Genomic DNA, 22,528 nt, shown 5'->3' on the forward strand with positions numbered 1-22,528 from the left:
TCGGTCACTTTTTTTAAATTACATAGAAAAATATATCTACACACTTGATATTAAATATATCTAATAAATATTAAATATTTAAACTTAAATCAATGAAAATATTGTTTTAAATGATGATCTTGTGGTCTTGGTAAGAAGTTAATGCAGGTTCCCATGTTTACTACTTCACCTTTTTCCTTTTAGATACTATTTCTTATCAACTATTCTTAATAAAGAAAGCAAACAAAGACAAACTTTCAACTTTCAAGTAACAATCACTTAACAACAATTGTTTTAACTTTTTACAAGGTTAAAAAACCAAAATCCTCAAACTTTTTCAAAAATATCACTTGATGCCTTCAAAAATTCATTTTGTAAATGTAAATACTTAGATAAAATTGAATATGTAAGCCTAGAATATTGTAGAGAGAGAGTTTATTTTTTTCGGCTAAGGTTTGAGTATTTAAGAGTAAATAGGGAGAGAGAGTCAAAAGATGGCATATAGTAATCCTAAAGACCTTAAAAAGGTTGTGTGAACCCTTTTCCAACAATAAAAAACCAAAAAAGAAAGGCAAACGTCGATTTTAGTGAATTGAATCGATTCTCAATTCACGATTCACCGATTCGGTTCACCGATTCACCTACGATTCATAGCTATTTGCAAGTCATACAACCTGTTTGTATTGATTACCCACTGAATCGAATCGAATCGAATCTTATGATTCGAATCGCAAATCGTACGATTCTAATAATAGATATTATATAAATAAATAGATAAGATTTATATTTTTTTTTGTCCCCCACGTATCATGCCCTACATGTTTTGAAAATTTACGCGTCGACATGTTCATATCATGTCATGTGTTCATGTCCGTGCTTCTCAGCAATTAACAGCCAACTTCAATTGGCAAATTAGTTAAGGAAATATAAAGGTTTTAACTTTTTCATTTTTTGAGGCTCCGTTTGGTTTCAGCTAAAAAAGCCAATTTTGGGTCAACTTCTACTTATAACTTATTAGGCAGAAATAACTTAAATAAGCTGAAAAAAAATGATTATTTAGAAATTGGGGAAGGGGTGCTAACTTCTGCTTTCTGATTATCTACTTTTAGCTAAAAAAAAGCTTCACCAAACAAATAAAACATTTTGGTTGTTTGGTTTCAGCTTGTTTAGCTAACAATTGAGGGGGGGGGGGGGGGGGGGGGGGAGAACACTTTTTCTAAACCCTTTTGTCTTGAGTAAATTTTTTTGTCTTGAGTAAATTTTTTTAAAAAAAATTATTAAATTCTTTTACTTCTCAAGTCTTTTCTAGCCTCAAAGGATCTAAAATGTTAAAAAAAAATAATAATAATCAAAAATTCAAAACATGTTCACCAATGACAAAAAAAGATTTCAAACCCCACCTAGAATTTCCCAATTACAAAAAGCAACTTTTTTTACATTTGCCAAATGCATCAACTTTTTTGGCGTCAACTTTATCCTAAAAAGGTAAGAAAGTTTTTTTGAAAAAAAAAAACTAATAAAAACACATTTTCTGAACCAACCTTGAGTCACAAATTCAACTCCACAGCCTATCTAGTATTGTAGTGTTCATTTGTACCTGCTATACTACCTAACAACAAATTAAAAAAAAAAAAAAAAAAAATTCAGTACCTCATAGATGACTAAGTTTATCACACTATGTTACATGTGCTAAACTTTGAGTAGATATGCACAGTTTACTTTTATAATTTTATTCATAATGCAATAAAATTAGGACATTGTCATCTTCAAGTTCTGTGTGCTACCATTTTTGCAAGATAATCGACACACACACCCATGTCAAAACTTTATATATCATCGAGAAGGAATAGTAAAGTTCACCTCATGATGTTTATGAGAAGCTTGGTGTGCAGACCAAAGCGACTCAGATCTAAAAACGACATCACAAACCCTACTGACATGTTGATCAAATTCATTGTACCTACGTGCACAAAAAGGAAAAGTAAACAAGATGTAACCTGAAACATAATCATAAATCATTTCAATTTGGTTAGAGTAATCATCCCATTGTGACAACATAGCATTTGAAAAAATAATACATTAGAAAGGTAAAAAAATGTAAAAGTTAATAAAAAAATACCAAGAAAAAAAGGGAAGAAAATCAAGGTTATATGTTGTTTTTTAGGCCGTATATGAAAGCAAGCCAATGTAATCTTTTTTACATATAAATTGAAGCAAGTTAATGTAATCATTGTCACAATATTGTTAATTTCCATGAATTCAATTGTCTTTTATTTGGTACCATTGAGAACATCACATATATATTTTCAGCGAAGCCACTTTAGTTTTTATAATGCCCTTTTATCTCAAAACTATAAAACTTTAATAAATGCATCCCATTTTCATGGCACAGTTATGCATCTTCTCATGCTATATAAATTTAGCTTTTAATTTCAGATGTGAACTTCCGCCTCTCACCTGAGCTTTCCCAACTCTTCAAACTATGTGATCATTGACTTCAACACCTATGCATGCTTTAGTACAACTACTAGAATGCTAATTATACTACAAAAATTTACTAGTAGTTTATATTGTTGCACATATATGCCATGGGAAGGTTACAACTCAGGAGATGCAGTACTCATTAGCAAGCACTTGGTATATGGAGATATTTATACTCCTTTTCACATACAAAAATATAAAATTTAGACTTATAAGCCAGGCCAAGGCAATATAAACATAAAAAACCACTTTTTTTTCAAACTTGTTCACTCTGTTTGTTATGATTTTCAGGATTCACTTTTTAGAAAATTGAAGTTTTTTGTTTTCCGTATTTTTTTGTTTTTACTGAATTTTTTTAATATTTTAAGCAATATTTTTAATTTTAAGATACATCTAATGTAAATACACTTAAAAAGTATAATATTTGTGAAAGCAATCTTTAAAAAAATCACTAAATACCAAAAATACAAAGAAAAAAAAATACAAAAATTCAGTACATTTTTTGTATTATTGTATATTTATTATTTTTTTTAAATATTTTTTTACAAATATTTTACTTTTTAAATACATCTAAGTAAGGTGCATCTAAAAAAGTAAAAAAAAAAAAAAAAAATTGCTTAAAATTTTAAAAATATTCACTAAAAACAAAAAAATATTCACTAAAAACAAAAAAACACGAAAAACAAAAAAAACTCAATTTCTAGAAAATTGAATTCAAAAAATTGAAATCAAACACACTGATTTGTATATCGTGATTTTTTTTTTTTCTTTTTAGATATGTGTCAACAAAAATTACTTTTCATGTCCATCTAGTTTAAAAAATCTAAAAAAATTAACTGAAGACCCAAAAAGAAAAGGTTTACTTTTTTAGCCTTTTTTTTTTTTTCATATTGGACTTTTCTTTTCTTTTTTTCCTTTTTTTACTTCTCAAGTCTAGCAAGTCAAGTATAACTTACAAGTGTAAAGCTTTTTAAAAATGTTTTAAAAAAAGTACATGAAAGTACAAAAAAAAAAATCTACTAAAAAACAATTGCCAAACTCCACCTTAGACCACATAGAGGGATAAGATCAGTTATTCATTTTTATTTTATTTTCCTTTTCAATTTGCCACTCACTTAAAGAATTTAGCTACGAGGTGTAAGTTACAAGCTCATACAAATAGACACATGAAGTCAAGGTTTTATGTGGTTTTAATGCATTGACATTGTGGCACAGGCAATAACCAAAAGGAGTTAAGGATAAAGCAAATTACCTCACAAGAGGAGATTCTATGCACTTCTCCAGCTTATTGGCATTCAATTTAGCACGATACAAGGCCTTCTTTCTCACTTGAGCATCATCCATTACAAGGCCTTGTTCTTCACAAGAAAGATATATATAGTTTACCTCAACCTGAAACCAAGCAATATTCTTCTATTCAGTATGTGAACTGAACCCTCTGTGCATTTTGAAGAAAACTATTGAGAAAAAATTAGTTATTGTCATACAAGAAACAGGCCGGTAATGAAGATACAGAACTCAGGTTTGTCTTGTAAGTCACAGAACTCCAGAATTATACATCTTTGTTTTAATATATATATATATATATGTAGCTTGAGTCAAAAACCATATAATTCCCTACCTCATAAGAACAAACTCACAGCTATTCTTCTACATTTACATAAATATATTATCTGTAGGAAATGGATAAGCCAATAATAAACAGTACCAAACTCCAGTTCCATCTGACCGATTTTAACCTAGTTCACAAAATGGGTCTTGCCATCAAACGAAAAAACAATATGGAAGCAAATAAAAAGAGAAAGAGAAATGACAAGACAGACTTTCTCTCGGCTGCATGAAATCACATGTTCTTTCCAAGTGCAAAAGCAAAACTAGGGTTAGGTAGCTCGATTTAGCAACAGAAAATCCTGAGTGAATTGAGTTTTGAACAATGGCATGAAAAGCCAAGAGGCGATATCTAACTAACTTAATGCTATGTGAGAGTTCCAAAGAGCCAGTTCACCCAATTCTGATAGTTCTACAGGGCTTTTGAACAACAGATACTAGAAAAAATGCTCAACCAGCAACGCCACTCCCACACATTCATGAAACCAGAATTTTAAATTCCCCTGCTATCTCAATTGAAAACAAACATATCCTGACTGATTTGAAACTTGCCACAAATTTTACATATAAAGACCAGAAAAAGAAGACTATGTTTGATTGGCCGGATTATAGCATAGGATTGGGATTATTAATCCATTAGACTCACATTCTATTGTTTGGTTGCAATTTTTGCTATCTGGATTAGATTTAATGAACATTCTATCCAACAAAATTGACAAATTTTTTAACACTACTATAACTAATAATTCAAGACAAATTTATAATTGAAATTATGTACGTCCATAGTTACAGCAAAACAAACTTGGATAAGAGGGATAAACAATCCTACACTAATCCCACGGATTGTTAATCCCCTCACTATTATTAATCCTGGTAATCAATCAGACATGGCCAAAAGGAAAATAGTAGAAGTAAAATGGGTTTAAAATTATACAGGAAACAAAACCCAGTATAAAATACAATATGTTATGAACAAGTTAATTGGGAAGGCTATTCTTGTAATTCTACCTATATTTCTGAGGCTATTCTTGTAATTCCAATTGTTGAATCTGTTAGGTTACAATTATTGAATCTGTTAGGTTAGGAGTGGTTTTGTGTATAAATATAGGAGGGAATACATTGCCCAATTCATTCATTGTATTGCTTTGTAACCAGTCGTTGGGTTGGAATAGGAGCACCAATAAATTCTTTTCCTTCTATATTTCTTCTTCTTCCATTTCTAATCATTACTTTGGTATCAGAGCCGACCTTTCTCGGCTTGTGAAGCGATCAATTTGCAATGGCAGATGGGACTAGGAGTCAAGATCTCAAGAAACTCGAAGATTACCTTCAAATTTTGAAAGAACAAGAAGTCAATTCAGCAAAAGAAGCGGAGGAAATCAAGAACACTCTAGTAGAAATCAAGGAATCCATGGCAGCAGTGACTTTCAAGTATGATCAGGTGGCGGCTCATGTGTATGGAAAGCAACGAGAATCTGTACCTGGGGGTCCCGAAAATCTAGGGGTGAGTTCCAATCCATTCAAAGCAGAGTCTTCTTCCCAATCTCAACCTTTTCTTGGGTTTGGAACTAGGTACGCCAAGATTGACTTCTCTAAATTCATTGGTGATAATCCGTTAGGTTGGGTTTACAAATGCGAGAGATTTTTTGAGTATAACTGTGTTGAAGATAATAATAAGGTGAAATTGGCAATCTTGCATTTGGAAGATAGTGCTTTGCAAGGTATCAATGGTTTGAGAAAACACACACTTTGGTAAATTGGAATCTGTTTAAAAATGGGTTGATTTCTCGTTTTGGTTCTGATGCATATGAGGATGCTATGGGTGAATTAACCAAATTAAAGCAAACAACATCTGTCAGGGATTATCAGGAACAGTTCGACATTCTTGTTAACAAAACCCTAGGCTTACCTAAACATTTCTTTACTAGTTGTTTCGTTAGTAGGTTAAAGGAGATACGGGCCAATATATTGATGTTTAAACCTACAACTACCATGCAAGCCATTGGTTTAACCAAGTTACAGGAACTCAGTATTGAGGCAGTTGCCCAGAAAACTAGGCTGCCACTAACAACTGGAGAAAAATTTTCGTATGGGCAGTCCAGACCTAATTCTTTTCCTGCCATTTGAAGAGAGTTACCAAAAGAGTTAGAGGAAAAGAAGGCAAAAGGTTTGTGTTTGAAGTGTAACGAGAAATTCACAAGGGGGCATCAATGCAAGCAAAAGCAGTTGTACGTTTTGGATGGGGACCAAGAGGACTCAGATCAAGGACCTACACAGGAGGAGGAAAGTGAGGAAGTCCTGGAACAAGAAGGTGATTTACAGATTTCTATTAATGCAATCACTGGTTCAATCTCTTACAGAACATGAGGGTACATGGGTTGGTCAAGAAACAAAGAGTGGTGATCTCGATTGATACTGGTAGTACCCATAACTTTTTGAACCAAGAAGTGGTTAAGAGAGCAGGTGTGGAGACTATTGACATTGACCCTTTAACAATGTTTGTTGCTAATGAAACAAAGATGATCAGCGGTGTAGCTTGCAAACAGACATGAGCTTGCAACAAAGTTTGTTGCAAATGGGAGATGCAAGGGGTGGTCTTCCAAACAGACATGAGGGTTTTGGAACTCAAAGGGTGTGATATGGTGCTTGGGATTCAATGGTTGGCTACACTGGGTCCTATGTAATGGGATTTCAAAAATCTCAGTATGGATTTCACTCTCAACAATAGGAGGCATGTTCTGAGGGGTGGAAAGCAAGGGGAATCCAAGTTGGTGGATGCTGAACGCATGAAGAAATTACTGCAGAAGAAACCTCACGGGTTTGTGGCTCACATTTATGCTACACAAGACGCTTCTCCAGCAGAATCTGATGTACTTGAAGTGGAGCAATTGTTGTCCCAATTTGCAACAGTATTCCAAGAACCCAAAAGCTTGCCTCCAGCAAGAAGCCAGGACCACCACATTCCCCTAAAACCAAGTGCAGAACCTCCAAACATACGACCTTATAGGTATCCGCATTTTCAAAAAAATGAGATAGAAAAACAAGTTAAAGAGATGCTTCATTCCAAGGTCATTCAACCAAGTGTCAATCCTTACTCAGCACCTGTTTTGTTAGATAAAAAGAAAGAAGGAACTTGGCGTATGTGTGTTGACTACTGGGCTTTAAATACCATTACTGTGAAGGATAAGTTTCCAATACCTGCAATTGATGAGTTATTAGATAAGCTCTATGGTGCTTCTTTCTTTTCTAAGCTTGATTTGAGGGCTGGATATCACCAAGTTAGAGTGCATGCGACATACCAAAAACAGCTTTTAGGACTCATGACGGGCACTATGAGTTCCTCGTCATGCCTTTTGGGCTGGCAAATGGACCCTCAACTTTTCAAAGTCTCATGAATGAGGTCTTTAAGGAAAATTTGAGGAAGTTTATCTTGGTTTTCTTTGATGATATACTGATTTTTAGCAAAACCTTGAATGAGCATTTATCTCATTTAAAGTTGACCTTGCAACTCTTACAGAAGCACAACTTGTTTGCTAAAAGGTCTAAGTGTGTCTTCGCCAAACAAGAAGTTGAGTACGTTGGCCACTTGGTCTCCGACAAGGGTGTTTCTGCGGATGCTAACAAACTTGAGGCCATGGCTAACTGGCCAATTCCTACAACCCTCAAACAGTTATGAGGATTCCTTGGTCTAACTGGATATTATAGAAGATTTGTGAGGAATTATAGGCAGATCTCAGCTCCATTGAACAATTTGTTGAAGAAAGAGTCTTTTCATTGGACTGATGAATCAACATCAGTTTTTCATGCTCTTAGGGCTGTTATGATGACCTTACCAGTCCTAGCTCTCCCTAATTACACCAAAGAATTCATTATTGAAACAGATGCTTCAGATAAAGGGTTAGGAGTAGTACTAATGCAGGAGAGGGGCATCCAATTGCATTTTGGAGTAAAGGATTGTCAGGGAAATATTTGACTTTATCCACCTATGAAAAAGAGCTAATGGTTGTAGTCTTAGCAATCCTAAAATGGCGGCATTACTTGCTTGGGAGGCATTTCATTATCAAGACAGACCACCAAAGTTTGAAGTACCTACTGGAGCAAAGAGTTGCAACCCCCTTCTAGCAGAAATGGATTGCCAAACTGTTTGGCTATGATTATGAGATCACCTACAAGCATGGTACATAAAACAAGGTGGTTGATGCATTATCACGGAGGGAAGATTTATTTTTTGAACATGCCACTGTAAATTCCTTGCTTGCCATAGCTTCTACTTGGCTTCCCACAGTCAAACTCAGTTGGCAAACTGACTTGGCATTACAACAGCTTATAACAGAGTTAGCGCAGGACCCCAGCTCTCATCAAGGTTTTTCTTGGGCAAATGGTACACTAACTTACAAAGGAGGTCTGGTGGTGGGAATTCATCGGATCTCAGGAAGCAACTCATGGCAGCTTATCACAGCTCATCTATGGGGGGCCAATCGGGTATAGACAAAACAACTAGACGGATCAAAAGGACCTTTTATTGGAAGGGATTGAAGAAGGATGTTCAGCTTTTCATCTCTAAATGCTTAGTTTGTCAGTGGTTCAAAGGGGAAAATGTTCACCCACCTGGGTTACTCCAACCCTTGCCAATTCCTGAGAAGGTATGGAGTGATATCTCTATGGATTTCATTGAGGGTCTTCCTCAATCACATGGAAAGACCACTATCATCTTTGTGGTGGTAGATAGGTAACCAAATATGCCCATTTTATGTCACTATCTCACCCTTATACTGCTAAGGATGTGGCACAATTATTCCTAGACAACGTCTACAAACTTCATGGCCTTCCAAGCACCATAGTTTCCGATAGAGAGGTGTTTACAAGTCTGTTTTGGCAAGAATTACTTAAGAGTTTTGGGAATTGAGCAATGCCTCAGCACAGCATACCATCCACAGTCAGATGGGCAGACTGAAATAGTGAGCTAGTGTTTGGAAAATTATTTGCAGTGCATGTGTGGTGATTGCCCTAGACAGTGCCTCAGCACAGCATGTGCATGTGTGGTGATTGCCCTAGACAGTGGTCAACTTGGCTATCCTTGGCTGAATGGTGGTATAACTCTTCTTATCACACCTCAATCAAAACAACTCCCTTCTATGCAGTTTATGGACAGCCACAACCAGATCACAACTTCATGAACATCGGAGGGTCACAAGTAGCAGCAGTGGAAAATTGGGCAAGGGAAAGGACTTCCATTCTGAGAATGCTTAAAGAGAACTTGTAGCAAGCACAGAACAGGATGAAACATTATGCAGACAAACTAAGGAGTGAGAGAATTTGCAGTTGGTGATTGGGTGTATTTGAGATTGCAGCCCTACAAACAATCTTCCTTGGCTTTGCAGAGAAATATGAAGCTATCTCCACGTTTCTATGGACCTTTCCAAGTCATTGCAAGGTTGGGAACGGTAGCCTACAAGCTGGATTTGCCTAACTCAGCCAAATTACATCCTGTTTTAATGTTTCATTGTTAAAGAAAAAGTTGGGACAGCAAGTCATTCCTATTTCAACTCTCCCTCCCGTCAGTGATGCAGGAATGCTGCAAATGGAGCCTGTGGCTGTGTTAGAAAGGCAGATGGTCAAACGAAACAACAAGGCAGTAGTGCACTGGTTGGTTCAGTGGTCAAGAACATTTCCTGAAGATGCTACCTGGACGGACTATGAAGACTTCCACTCACAATTTCCAGATTTTCAGCCTTGAGACAAGGCTTTTTGAAGGAGGGAATGTTATGAACAAGTTAATTGGGAAGGCTATTCTTGTAATTCTACCTACATTTCTGAGGCTATTCTTGTAATTCCAATTGTTGAATCTGTTAGGTTATAATTACTGATTCTGTTAGGTTAGGAGTGGTTATGTGTATAAATATAGGAGGGAATACATGGCCCAATTCATTCATTGTATTGTTTTGTAACCAGTAGTTGGGTTGGAATAAGAGCACCAATAAACTCTTTTCCTCCTATATTTCTTCTTCTTCCATTTCTAGCCATTACACAATATATGATAAACAAATAACAAACTGGTGGCGATTAGAGAGGTCAATGGAAAGCCCTTGGTGAATGATCAATAGAATCTGAATGTAGTAGCAATAACAGGTCGATTCAATCAAGCGAGCGAGAGAGAGAGATAGAGAAGTACCTTCCTAGAGACCGCGAGGTAGAGGGGAGAGCGAGAGACCCCAAGACAATCACGCTTTCCAAACTTTGATTGAAAATTTAAATTAAGGCCAGGTTTGTCTCAACATAAAATGTTAGAAAATGCTATAAGGCTAAAAAAATTTATCATGATCAAATATTTTATATAAGTATGAATTCTATATTTTGGTGGACTTATTTTAAGATATTTAATTATTTATTTGATTAAAACTTTGGTATCTCGATCATTATTTTAAAATGTTTTACTTTGAAATTATTTACCTGAATTTTTATTTTTATTTTTTTTTGTTATTCTTCTAAATGGCCTTGGGTATATCAATCCTAATTATAAAAATAATAAAGAAAGAAAGAAGGAAACATAAAATTTTAAATAGTTATACTATGTATCAATTAATGTACATACTAATATACTAAGAGCATCTCCAACCACACTCTTTATTTTTCACTAGCTAAAGTATAAAAAAATGACACTCTTTATTTTACCTAATTAGTTTAGCTATTGTATGTTCCAACCATACTCTTTATTTTAGCTAGTCATTCAAACTAATTTAATCAATTTTCAAAACAAAAAATGCTACATATATATATATATATTACTCTTTTTCATAGAATACCACATATGCACCTACTTTCTAATATGGCTGCCAATGTGACATTTGCGATAATATTTTAAAAAATAATATTTTTTAATATTAGTTTTAAAAATATTATAAAAAATAATTTTAAGTAATATTTAATTTTTTTATTATAAAATTTATAGTATGTGAATACATTTCAACATATGAATTTGGTGGAACCATCTTGAAAGGAATGGAGGGGAAGAATAAAAGAAAACAATAAAGAATTTTTTTTAAAAAATAACAATACAAAGGAAGTTCTTCAATAATTATAGTTTATAAAATTAAGAACCGAAAGAACACAAATTAACTAATTAAAAACCTTACAAAGGTCAATGAATAAATAAGAAAAAAAATCATAAATAGCAAAGTTAGGAATAAAATTCAAAATAAATAAACTATTTCTAACACTAATTGTTACAAATCTCCATGTAGATGCCACAAATGCTCAACTAGGTCTGCTTGGAGTTTAGAATGAGTTTGTCTATCTCTGATGCGATGATGATTTTGAATGAAGTCATAAAGTTCGGGTGTACGCTCGTGTGACACTGCTGGAGGGAGAGTTTCATCGATTGCATCATAATTACAGTCTATATTTTGTTCATTTCGCTCATCCTCAACAATCATGTTATGCAATATTATACATGCCTTCATAATAACTTTAAGGGTTTCAACTTTCCAAAAACGTGCAGGTCCTCGCACAATTGAGAAACGTGCTTGGAGCACTCCAAATGCTCGTTCGACATCCTTCCTTGCTAACTCTTGAGCCTTAGCAAAATGTATTTGCTTATTGCCTCGTGGAGATGGAATTGTTTTGACGAATGTTGACCATTGAGGATATATACCATCAGCGAGATAATATCCCATTGTATAGTCATTTCCATTGATTGAGTAATCAACTTGGGGAGCACGCCCTTCAGTAAAGCGAGAAAATACAGAAGAACGTTCTAACACATTGATGTCGTTATGAGATCCCGGTAATCCAAAAAATGCATGCCATATCCATAGATCATAGGAAGCCACCTCTTCTAAAATAATAGTTGGTTCATGGATATGACCACAATACATACCTTTCCATGCAGTAGGACAATTCTTCCACTTCCAATGCATACAATCAATGCTCCCCAACATTCCAGGAAACCCACGATTTTTTCCCACCTCTAGTAATTTAGCAATGTCATCTTTGCTTGGTGCCCTCAAGTACACATCTGAAAAAATTGCAACCACTGCCTGAACAAACCTTTGTAGACTTTCTATTGCAGTGCTTTCTCCAATCCTCACATAATCATCTACAGAATCGGCCGCTACTCCATAAGCGAGCATCCTCATAGCCGCTGTCATCTTTTGAAGGGAAGACAGACCAAGAACTCCAATAGCATCTTTCTTCTGGACAAAATAAGGATCATATGCTTCCACCATAGATAAAATACGAAGAAAGAGATATCGACTCATCCGAAACCTCCTCCTAAATAAATTGGGCGGATATATAGGCGTTTCAGAGAAGTAATCTTGATAAAGTCTCTTGTGGCCTTGAATTCGATTACGATAAATAACTGTATGACCTTGAATAGAACCACGACGTAATCCCAATTGCCTCTCATTATTTAGCCGCTCTTCTTCTAAAGCAGCTATTGCAAATATCTCCAATTCATTATCAGAATAAGAGTCATCAATAATCATCTTCATTACACTATTGCGAGCCATGGAAATTAAAAGAAGAATGAAGCTGAGTAATAAGCAATTGAAAATAAATATTAGGTTGTGTTTTGCTTCTTAAGCTTTGCAAGTTTCTGCCTAACAACTTCAATTTTCTGCAAAGTCAAATTTATAAAACATATCAAACAACTTCCAAAATCAAAACACCAGCAACTTACATAATCTGTATTTAATTGATCAACAAATAGGAATGTCCTGTAAATAAGAAGCACTCCAATCCAACATACAATAAGAATTATATTTAGCCATGGAGTACTTCAGCAAGCATTCAACGAGAATTCCACTCAATAATTAAATTACTACTACTTCAACCATTCAACAATAGGTAGTTCCAAAAAAATTTTAACATATAATAAATAATTCCAACATAAACTGCATAAAAAGCATAGTTCTGCCTACAATGGAGAATCAAATCCAACAATAAATAAAGTGAAAAACATAGTTCCAACAACTAAATTTTTTTTGGGTAGTTCCAACAACTAAATCTTTTTTTTGGAGAATTTCCATTTGGCGGCGATGAAGGTATTCTGCCTGCAATGAAGGCAGACCACTTGTATCTATTGACATTATTCGCTCTTCCTCCTTCAATTGTTCCATTCGTATCTTTTCTTTCTCATTATCAACCTTTTCTTGTTTCGTTTGCATCCTCTTTTTCTCATTATCAATCTTTTCTTGCTCTTGAAGATACGACCTTTCATACATCTCTATTTTCTTGTCATTCATTTTCTTTCTATCTTCCTTTAAATCCTCTAATAATATTAAAATAGGTGGCCCTCCTTCATTTCCACGGTCTTTATTCTTTCGTTTATTCAAACGTTCCTTTTCAGCTTTCCTACCCGGTGGTCTTTCCAAGTCTACATTGTCATTATGTGAAACATCATGGTCCTCTAAATTGATTGAATCCGGTGCACTAGGAGAACAAACACCGGGAGTTGCCACTTTTTTTGGTTTTTGTTTCTTCATGCTATATTCCTCTCGCCATTTTGGTTGATCTCTTAACTCACGCCAACAATGTTCAAATGGAAATGACGATTTGTACAACTCTTTGTATAATTTCTTCGCATCAAGAATCTGAATAATAGATAAAAAAACACTAATTATCATGAGATTAGACAATTCCAATGATAATAAGTATAAAAAACTCAGTGGCATTAATACCTTATCTTTGTCAGTCTTTCCACTTTGATTCAACCTTTGGATTTAGGCGAAGCACCCACTGAACTTATTTGTGGCAAGTTGAATTGCTGACCAACGATTCATTAAAGAAGTTTGACTACGATCAGATGAAAAAGTTTTGTACTGGTGGAAATACTCCCACACTCTTAGCCAATAAGCCTTTGATTTTTGTTCATTCCCTTGCACTGGATCTAAGCTAATGTTAAGCCACGCCGATATGAGCATACTGTCTTCTTCTGTAGTGAAGTTGCCACCTCGTTGTGGTTTCTTGGTGGTTTCTATTTGAGGAGAGATTGGGGAAGACTGATCCCCTTGGTCAAGAGGTTCATCCATAAATTCATAATCAGTCCCATCATTCATCAAGTTGGTGAAATATGCATCATTTTGTTGCTGACTCATCTATAGACAAGGTAAAGAAAATTATGGCAACATATATTGGGTTGGAGAAATAACTAAGATTCCCAATTGGGAGCAAATTAATTAATAATTGGAGATCATGTAAATTAAAACACTAGTTGTTTTGTTGAAAATGATTCAATGATAATTTTAGATAAATAAATGGAGATCGTGTAAATTCAATGAAAAAGAATTCAATGATAGTTGCAACCAACTCTCTATCATTAATAGACAACTTAGGTATTGGGAATATTATTTGAGTTAAGAAGTTTAAGATTCATTTTTTTTCTTGTGCTTGGCATTTCTTTTATTTAATTCTATTTTGGTTACTTTTTTCTTGTCAAACATTCGGCATAAGAATTTGTAAATACAGTCCATTTTTTTTCTTGTGCAATAGTTTCTCTCTTTGCCTCTGCTTCTTCAACTGATTTTTGTACTCCAAATCTTTTATCTTCAAGCTTTTGGACATGCTTTCTGAGATTTTCAATGTTTCTTTCATAGAAAATTAAATAACCAAACTGACGGCAGACTGGGGTAACCAGACATTTTACAATCTCTGTTACAATGGGAAGAGCAATGTTCACAGCCATTTCTCGCGTGTTTCTTCTGAGGATAGTGAAACTTAAAATGTAAAAGACTAGAACACAAGAAGGGGATTTCTACAACAGGCGAAATGGAAATGAGGAATCTGAGCTTTGCAAATCGAAATAGAACAAAGAGAGGAATACTATTTTGCAGAGGATATGAAGACAAGAAAGAAACAGTTAGATGAAACTTCACACAATCAAAACGGAATACATTTTTTGTTTTTGACAAGCAGGGTTGAATATGGAGAATTATATTGCAATATAATGGAACTAGAAAGAGGAGCTTTTGTACTATAACACCAAGAAAGGGAGCTTTGTAAAATGAAAACAGAACTCACAACTGAATATTATTCTGATAATTGTTCAACAAGAGTTCTAATAGAGTTGAAGTGGAGGAGATAACAAAGCTCTCTAAAATCAAAAAGGGATACAGAGTTTTTTTTTTTTTTTTTCTGGTAAGTAACACTTGAACACAGAATAAATATTCCTCAACTTAATGTTTAAAATTTGTTATAAATTTGACTAAATTAACATAAAATTAAAAAGAATTAAGAATAAAATTAATGCAATTAGAATTATTATAACAATTCAATTGACATGAGATGAATTACATATATATATCCACATAAGAGCATATATTTATCGGATTTTCTGTTATGATCATGATCGTACACCAAGGATTTCAAATATTTGGTTGCATGACACAGTTAGAAGAACAATTGGGACACGAGACGGTGAATTTGGTGAACAGAGAATCACTGATAATATAGATATATATATATATATAGCTAAGTATGTGTACATGAGAAATTCATTGATCATACCCAATAACTGCAAGGAGGAAAAACTGGACAAGTAAAGAAAGAGTGAGTGGTGGTCTCTCCTTCCTGATATATTCAAAAGAAAGAACAAAAAGAGCATCTTGTTATTAATACTTGTTAATTTGAATAAGAAATCATAATGGACTAGAGAATTAATTTAATTTGATTAATGGGTTGGATTAAAAACGCACTTTTCAAGAAAATAAGCAAAAGGCAAGAGGAGAAGAAGAGCGAGAACGTTGCGGTAGACGGGATAGACAATCTTGCTGGTGCCCATGTTAAGGGCAGCTCTGGAGACTACATGGAAACCGGCATACCCAAACTGCAAGGCCAACATGGACATGTGCAGTTGGAGCCTTTCGGGGATCGAACAACCCATTATTTTAATAGTAGTAGAGGCTGAGTTAGTAGTGTCCGCCATTGAAGAAACAGAGAGACACTACTCTATATGATCAGTTTGAAAGAAATGAAAGAGAAAGAAGGGAGGGAGTGAGTGAGTGAATATTTGTGGAGAGGCAAGGGAAGAGGAGGGAGATATATATATAGGGGGTAGTCCCACAAGAAGGCCCAAAAAGACGTATAGTCAAGTGAGTAAGAGATGGTATACGGGATTTCTTCAATCAAGTGTTTTTCATATGCTCATATCAGCTGTATGTAAAAAAATATAATGTAAAACAGCTAATCATTTAAAACCAAATTCTAACTCATCTGCATACCATACTGTAATCCAATATCTTTTTTAGCAAGTTTCGGAATTTCTTTTGGCAGGTAATACTGAACAATAAGCTGTATGAAAATGGGTCAGAAAACTGGTAGCACACAGCATACTTGAGATCAAACAACCCCCAAGAACAATAACAACGATGATGTGTTTTGCACTCTATATATACTTAGCTATATATATATATATATATATCTATATTATCAGTGATTCTCTGTTCACCAAATTCACCGTCTCGTGTCCCAATTGTTCTTCTAACTGTGTCATGCAACCAAATATTTGAAATCCTTGGTGTACGATCATGATCATAACAGAAAATCCGATAAATATATGCTCTTATGTGGATATATATATGTAATTCATCTCATGTCAATTGAATTGTTATAATAATTCTAATTGCATTAATTTTATTCTTAATTCTTTTTAATTTTATGTTAATTTAGTCAAATTTATAACAAATTTTAAACATTAAGTTGAGGAATATTTATTCTGTGTTCAAGTGTTACTTACCAGAAAAAAAAAAAAAAAACTCTGTATCCCTTTTTGATTTTAGAGAGCTTTGTTATCTCCTCCACTTCAACTCTATTAGAACTCTTGTTGAACAATTATCAGAATAATATTCAGTTGTGAGTTTTGTTTTCATTTTACAAAGCTCCCTTTCTTGGTGTTATAGTACAAAAGCTCCTCTTTCTAGTTCCATTATATTGCAATATAATTCTCCATATTCAACCCTGCTTGTCAAAAACAAAAAATGTATTCCGTTTTGATTGTGTGAAGTTTCATCTAACTGTTTCTTTCTTGTCTTCATATCCTCTGCAAAATAGTATTCCTCTCTTTGTTCTATTTCGATTTGCAAAGCTCAGATTCCTCATTTCCATTTCGCCTGTTGTAGAAATCCCCTTCTTGTGTTCTAGTCTTTTACATTTTAAGTTTCACTATCCTCAGAAGAAACACGCGAGAAATGGCTGTGAACATTGCTCTTCCCATTGTAACAGAGATTGTAAAATGTCTGGTTACCCCAGTCTGCCGTCAGTTTGGTTATTTAATTTTCTATGAAAGAAACATTGAAAATCTCAGAAAGCATGTCCAAAAGCTTGAAGATAAAAGATTTGGAGTACAAAAATCAGTTGAAGAAGCAGAGGCAAAGAGAGAAACTATTGCACAAGAAAAAAAATGGACTGTATTTACAAATTCTTATGCCGAATGTTTGACAAGAAAAAAGTAACCAAAATAGAATTAAATAAAAGAAATGCCAAGCACAAGAAAAAAAATGAATCTTAAACTTCTTAACTCAAATAATATTCCCAATACCTAAGTTGTCTATTAATGATAGAGAGTTGGTTGCAACTATCATTGAATTCTTTTTCATTGAATTTACACGATCTCCATTTATTTATCTAAAATTATCATTGAATCATTTTCAACAAAACAACTAGTGTTTTAATTTACATGATCTCCAATTATTAATTAATTTGCTCCCAATTGGGAATCTTAGTTATTTCTCCAACCCAATATATGTTGCCATAATTTTCTTTACCTTGTCTATAGATGAGTCAGCAACAAAATGATGCATATTTCACCAACTTGATGAATGATAGGACTGATTATGAATTTATGGATGAACCTCTTGACCAAGGGGATCAGTCTTCCCCAATCTCTCCTCAAATAGAAACCACCAAGAAACCACAACGAGGTGGCAACTTCACTACAGAAGAAGACAGTATGCTCATATCGGCGTGGCTTAACATTAGCTTAGATCCAGTGCAAGGGAATGAACAAAAATCAAAGGCTTATTGGCTAAGAGTGTGGGAGTATTTCCACCAGTACAAAACTTTTTCATCTGATCGTAGTCAAACTTCTTTAATGAATCGTTGGTCAGCAATTCAACTTGCCACAAATAAGTTCAGTGGGTGCTTCGCCTAAATCCAAAGGTTGAATCAAAGTGGAAAGACTGACAAAGATAAGGTATTAATGCCACTGAGTTTTTTATACTTATTATCATTGGAATTGTCTAATCTCATGATAATTAGTGTTTTTTTATCTATTATTCAGATTCTTGATGCGAAGAAATTATACAAAGAGTTGTACAAATCGTCATTTCCATTTGAACATTGTTGGCGTGAGTTAAGAGATCAACCAAAATGGCGAGAGGAATATAGCATGAAGAAACAAAAACCAAAAAAAGTGGCAACTCCCGGTGTTTGTTCTCCTAGTGCACCGGATTCAATCAATTTAGAGGACCATGATGTTTCACATAATGACAATGTAGACTTGGAAAGACCACCGGGTAGGAAAGCTGAAAAGGAACGTTTGAATAAACGAAAGAATAAAGACCGTGGAAATGAAGGAGGGTCACCTATTTTAATATTATTAGAGGATTTAAAGGAAGATAGAAAGAAAATGAATGACAAGAAAATAGAGATGTATGAAAGGTCGTATCTTCAAGAGCAAGAAAAGATTGATAATGAGAAAAAGAGGACGCAAGCGGAACAAGAAAAGGTTGATAATGAGAAAGAAAAGATACGAATGGAACAATTGAAGGAGGAAGAGCGAATAATGTCAATAGATACAAGTGGTCTGCCTTCATTGCAAGCAGAATACCTTCATCGCCGCCAAATGGAAATTCTCCAAAAAAAAGATTTAGTTGTTGGAACTACCCAAAAAAAATTTAGTTGTTGGAACTATGTTTTTCACTTTATTTATTGTTGGATTTGATTCTCCATTGTAGGCAGAACTATGCTTTTTATGCAATTTATGTTGGAATTATTTATTATATGTTAAAATTTTTTTGGAACTACCTATTGTTGAATGGTTGAAGTAGTAGTAATTTAATTACTGAGTGGAATTCTCGTTGAATGCTTGCTGAAGTACTCCATGGCTAAATATAATTCTTATTGTATGTTGGATTGGAGTGCTTCTTATTTACAGGACATTCCTATTTGTTGATCAATTAAATACAGATTATGTAAGTTGCTGGTGTTTTGATTTTGGAAGTTGTTTGATATGTTTTATAAATTTGACTTTGCAGAAAATTGAAGTTGTTAGGCAGAAACTTGCAAAGCTTAAGAAGCAAAACACAACCTAATATTTATTTTCAATTGCTTATTACTCAGCTTCATTCTTCTTTTAATTTCCATGGCTCGCAATAGTGTAATGAAGATGATTATTGATGACTCTGATTCTGATAATGAATTGGAGATATTTGCAATAGCTGCTTTAGAAGAAGAGCGGCTAAATAATGAGAGGCAATTGGGATTACGTCGTGGTTCTATTCAAGGTCATACAGTTATTTATCGTAATCGAATTCAAGGCCACAAGAGACTTTATCAAGATTACTTCTCTGAAACGCCTATATATCCGCCCAATTTATTTAGGAGGAGGTTTCGGATGAGTCGATATCTCTTTCTTCGTATTTTATCTATGGTGGAAGCATATGATCCTTATTTTGTCCAGAAGAAAGATGCTATTGGAGTTCTTGGTCTGTCTTCCCTTCAAAAGATGACAGCGGCTATGAGGATGCTCGCTTATGGAGTAGCGGCCGATTCTGTAGATGATTATGTGAGGATTGGAGAAAGCACTGCAATAGAAAGTCTACAAAGGTTTGTTCAGGCAGTGGTTGCAATTTTTTCAGATGTGTACTTGAGGGCACCAAACAAAGATGACATTGCTAAATTACTAGAGGTGGGAAAAAATCGTGGGTTTCCTGGAATGTTGGGGAGCATTGATTGTATGCATTGGAAGTGGAAGAATTGTCCTACTGCATGGAAAGGTATGTATTGTGGTCATATCCATGAACCAACTATTATTTTAGAAGCGGTGGCTTCCTATGATCTATGGATATGGCATGCATTTTTTGGATTACCGGGATCTCATAACGACATCAATGTGTTAGAACGTTCTTCTGTATTTTCTCTCCTTACTGAAGGGCGTGCTCCCCAAGTTGATTACTCAATCAATGGAAATGACTATACAATGGGATATTATCTCGCTGATGGTATATATCCTCAATGGTCAACATTCGTCAAAACAATTCCATCTCCACGAGGCAATAAGCAAATACATTTTGCTAAGGCTCAAGAGTCAGCAAGGAAGGATGTCGAACGAGCATTTGGAGTGCTCCAAGCACGTTTCTCAATTGTGCGAGGACCTGCACGTTTTTGGAAAGTTGAAACCCTTAAAGTTATTATGAAGGCATGTATAATATTGCATAACATGATTGTTGAGGATGAGCGAAATGAACAAAATATAGACTGTAATTATGATGCAATCGATGAAACTCTCCCTCCAGCAGTGTCACACGAGCGTACACCCGAACTTTATGACTTCATTCAAAATCATCATCGCATCAGAGATAGACAAACTCATTCTAAACTCCAAGCAGACCTAGTTGAGCATTTGTGGCATCTACATGGAGATTTGTAACAATTAGTGTTAGAAATAGTTTATTTATTTTGAATTTTATTCCTAACTTTGCTATTTATGATTTTTTTTCTTATTTATTCATTGACCTTTGTAAGGTTTTTAATTAGTTAATTTGTGTTCTTTCGGTTCTTAATTTTATAAACTATAATTATTGAAGAACTTCCTTTGTATTGTTATTTTTTAAAAAAAATTCTTTATTGTTTTCTTTTATTCTTCCCCTCCATTCCTTTCAAGATGGTTCCACCAAATTCATATGTTGAAATGTATTCACATACTATAAATTTTATAATAAAAAAATTAAATATTACTTAAAATTATTTTTTATAATATTTTTAAAACTAATATTAAAAAATATTATTTTTTAAAATATTATCGCAAATGTCACATTGGCAACCATATTAGAAAGTAGGTGCATATGTGGTATTCTATGAAAAAGAGTAATATATATATATATATATATGTAGCATTTTTTGTTTTGAAAATTGGTTAAATTAGTTTGAATGACTAGCTAAAATAAAGAGTATGGTTGGAACACACAATAGCTAAACTAATTAGGTAAAATAAAGAGTGTCATTTTTTTATACTTTAGCTAGTGAAAAATAAAGAGTGTGGTTGGAGATGCTCTAATATCATTTGTATAGTTTTGGTTATTTGTAACTTGTATAATAAATGTGCTCAATAATAAGACTATAATATTAGTGTGTGCATTAGTTGATGCATATAGTACCACCAAATTTTAAAAGAAATGTGTTAAAAGGATTTAAATGCAATTAAAAATCTAAATTCAAATATCATGACTCGTTTTTTAATATACTATTTTAATAATTTTTTAATTTTTTATAAAACGATATGTAAAAAAATAAAAAGAATAATGTGATAATTTATAATAATTTTTTGACTTTTTAAATAAAATATTTAGTCCCAACAGGACTTTTCAATTCTAAATTTTCTTTAAAAAATTCAAAGAAACTCCAAAATTTGCTCAACAACTTGAAAAATGTATGTCATTTTATTAGGCGATTGACTTAGGCCAAGTTTGGCATACACAAAATAATCCATCTTTTTATCTTTTTATCTTTTTTCCATCAATCACCTCTCTACTTTTCTGCACATCTTTTTATAGAAAGACAAAAAGTACACTTATTTAGGTCATCCCAAACAACCCCTTAGAGTGAAACTAATAAGTACATTAACAACCATTTATAAGTTGAAGCAAAAGCACATAAGACAAGCATCAAAATCCGTAATTATTGATTCAACCCCACAATCTACACGGCAAACTCGTTTTTGTTTATAAGAGTTGATAAAATTAAGATTGATTATATATAAATAAAAAATTCATACGAAATTTTTATACATAATAATGTGACTTAATGGTGATATTTTATTTTAAAATGGAATATTTTCAAAAATATGAATTATAGTTATAATAATACTATTGTCACATCATTCTTGTAGTGTGATAGTAACATTATTATTGTAAACTACTATGATGATTGGATCGATTTACTAGTTCCAACGATTTTTTTTAACACCCACAGTTTTAGTTCTATGAAATTGGGTATATTGAAATATAAAAATGTTGTATAATTTTTATTGTAAACTACCATCATGATTTCAAAATTTGGCAATAGAACTTGATTATTATTGTATACTATGTGTTTTGAGAAAACGTAAGAAATGCTATATTAAGCTTGTGATATTAAAAATTTGGTGAAAATATTGTGTAGAGTATCTTGATTAAATTATGTGAATTTAGAAATATTTATATAGTAAGACAAAAGGGTCTTTGAAAATGCCCAAAATACATTTGGT

At 33.6% G+C, this 22,528-nt stretch overlaps 2 protein-coding genes across 4 annotated transcripts in view; both read right to left on the minus strand.

Annotated features, from left to right (window-relative positions):
• Positions 1-10,387, minus strand: part of LOC114302261 (uncharacterized) — a 30,862-nt gene extending 20,475 nt beyond the window's left edge. Inside the window, exons 1-4 of one of the 3 annotated variants that reach the window (XM_082887645.1) lie at positions 5,550-8,779; positions 5,077-5,395; positions 3,713-3,852; positions 1,840-1,939 (exon numbers count right to left, since the gene is read on the minus strand). In XM_082887645.1, the coding sequence (XP_082743771.1) occupies positions 1,840-1,939; positions 3,713-3,804 (192 nt within the window). In that variant the 5' untranslated portion in view covers positions 3,805-3,852; positions 5,077-5,395; positions 5,550-8,779. Of the gene's footprint in view, positions 1-1,839; positions 1,940-3,712; positions 3,853-5,076; positions 8,780-10,240 lie in introns of those variants that run through there. The other 2 variants (XM_028247253.2, XM_082887641.1) reach the window with 2 other exon arrangements.
• Positions 10,388-11,291: 904 nt separating this feature from the next.
• Positions 11,292-12,578, minus strand: LOC114290768 (uncharacterized). The gene is made up of 3 exons (XM_082916086.1): positions 11,896-12,578; positions 11,694-11,790; positions 11,292-11,642 (listed from the first exon to the last, which is right to left on the minus strand). The coding sequence occupies exons 1-3, from the start codon at positions 12,576-12,578 to the stop codon at positions 11,292-11,294; spliced, it is 1,131 nt and encodes a 376-aa protein (XP_082772212.1).
• Positions 12,579-22,528: the final 9,950 nt, after the last annotated feature.

This window comes from Camellia sinensis, chromosome 1 (assembly GCF_055761805.1).
Source record: "Camellia sinensis isolate YWXY chromosome 1, ASM5576180v1, whole genome shotgun sequence".
Classification (NCBI taxonomy): Eukaryota; Viridiplantae; Streptophyta; class Magnoliopsida; order Ericales; family Theaceae; genus Camellia; species Camellia sinensis.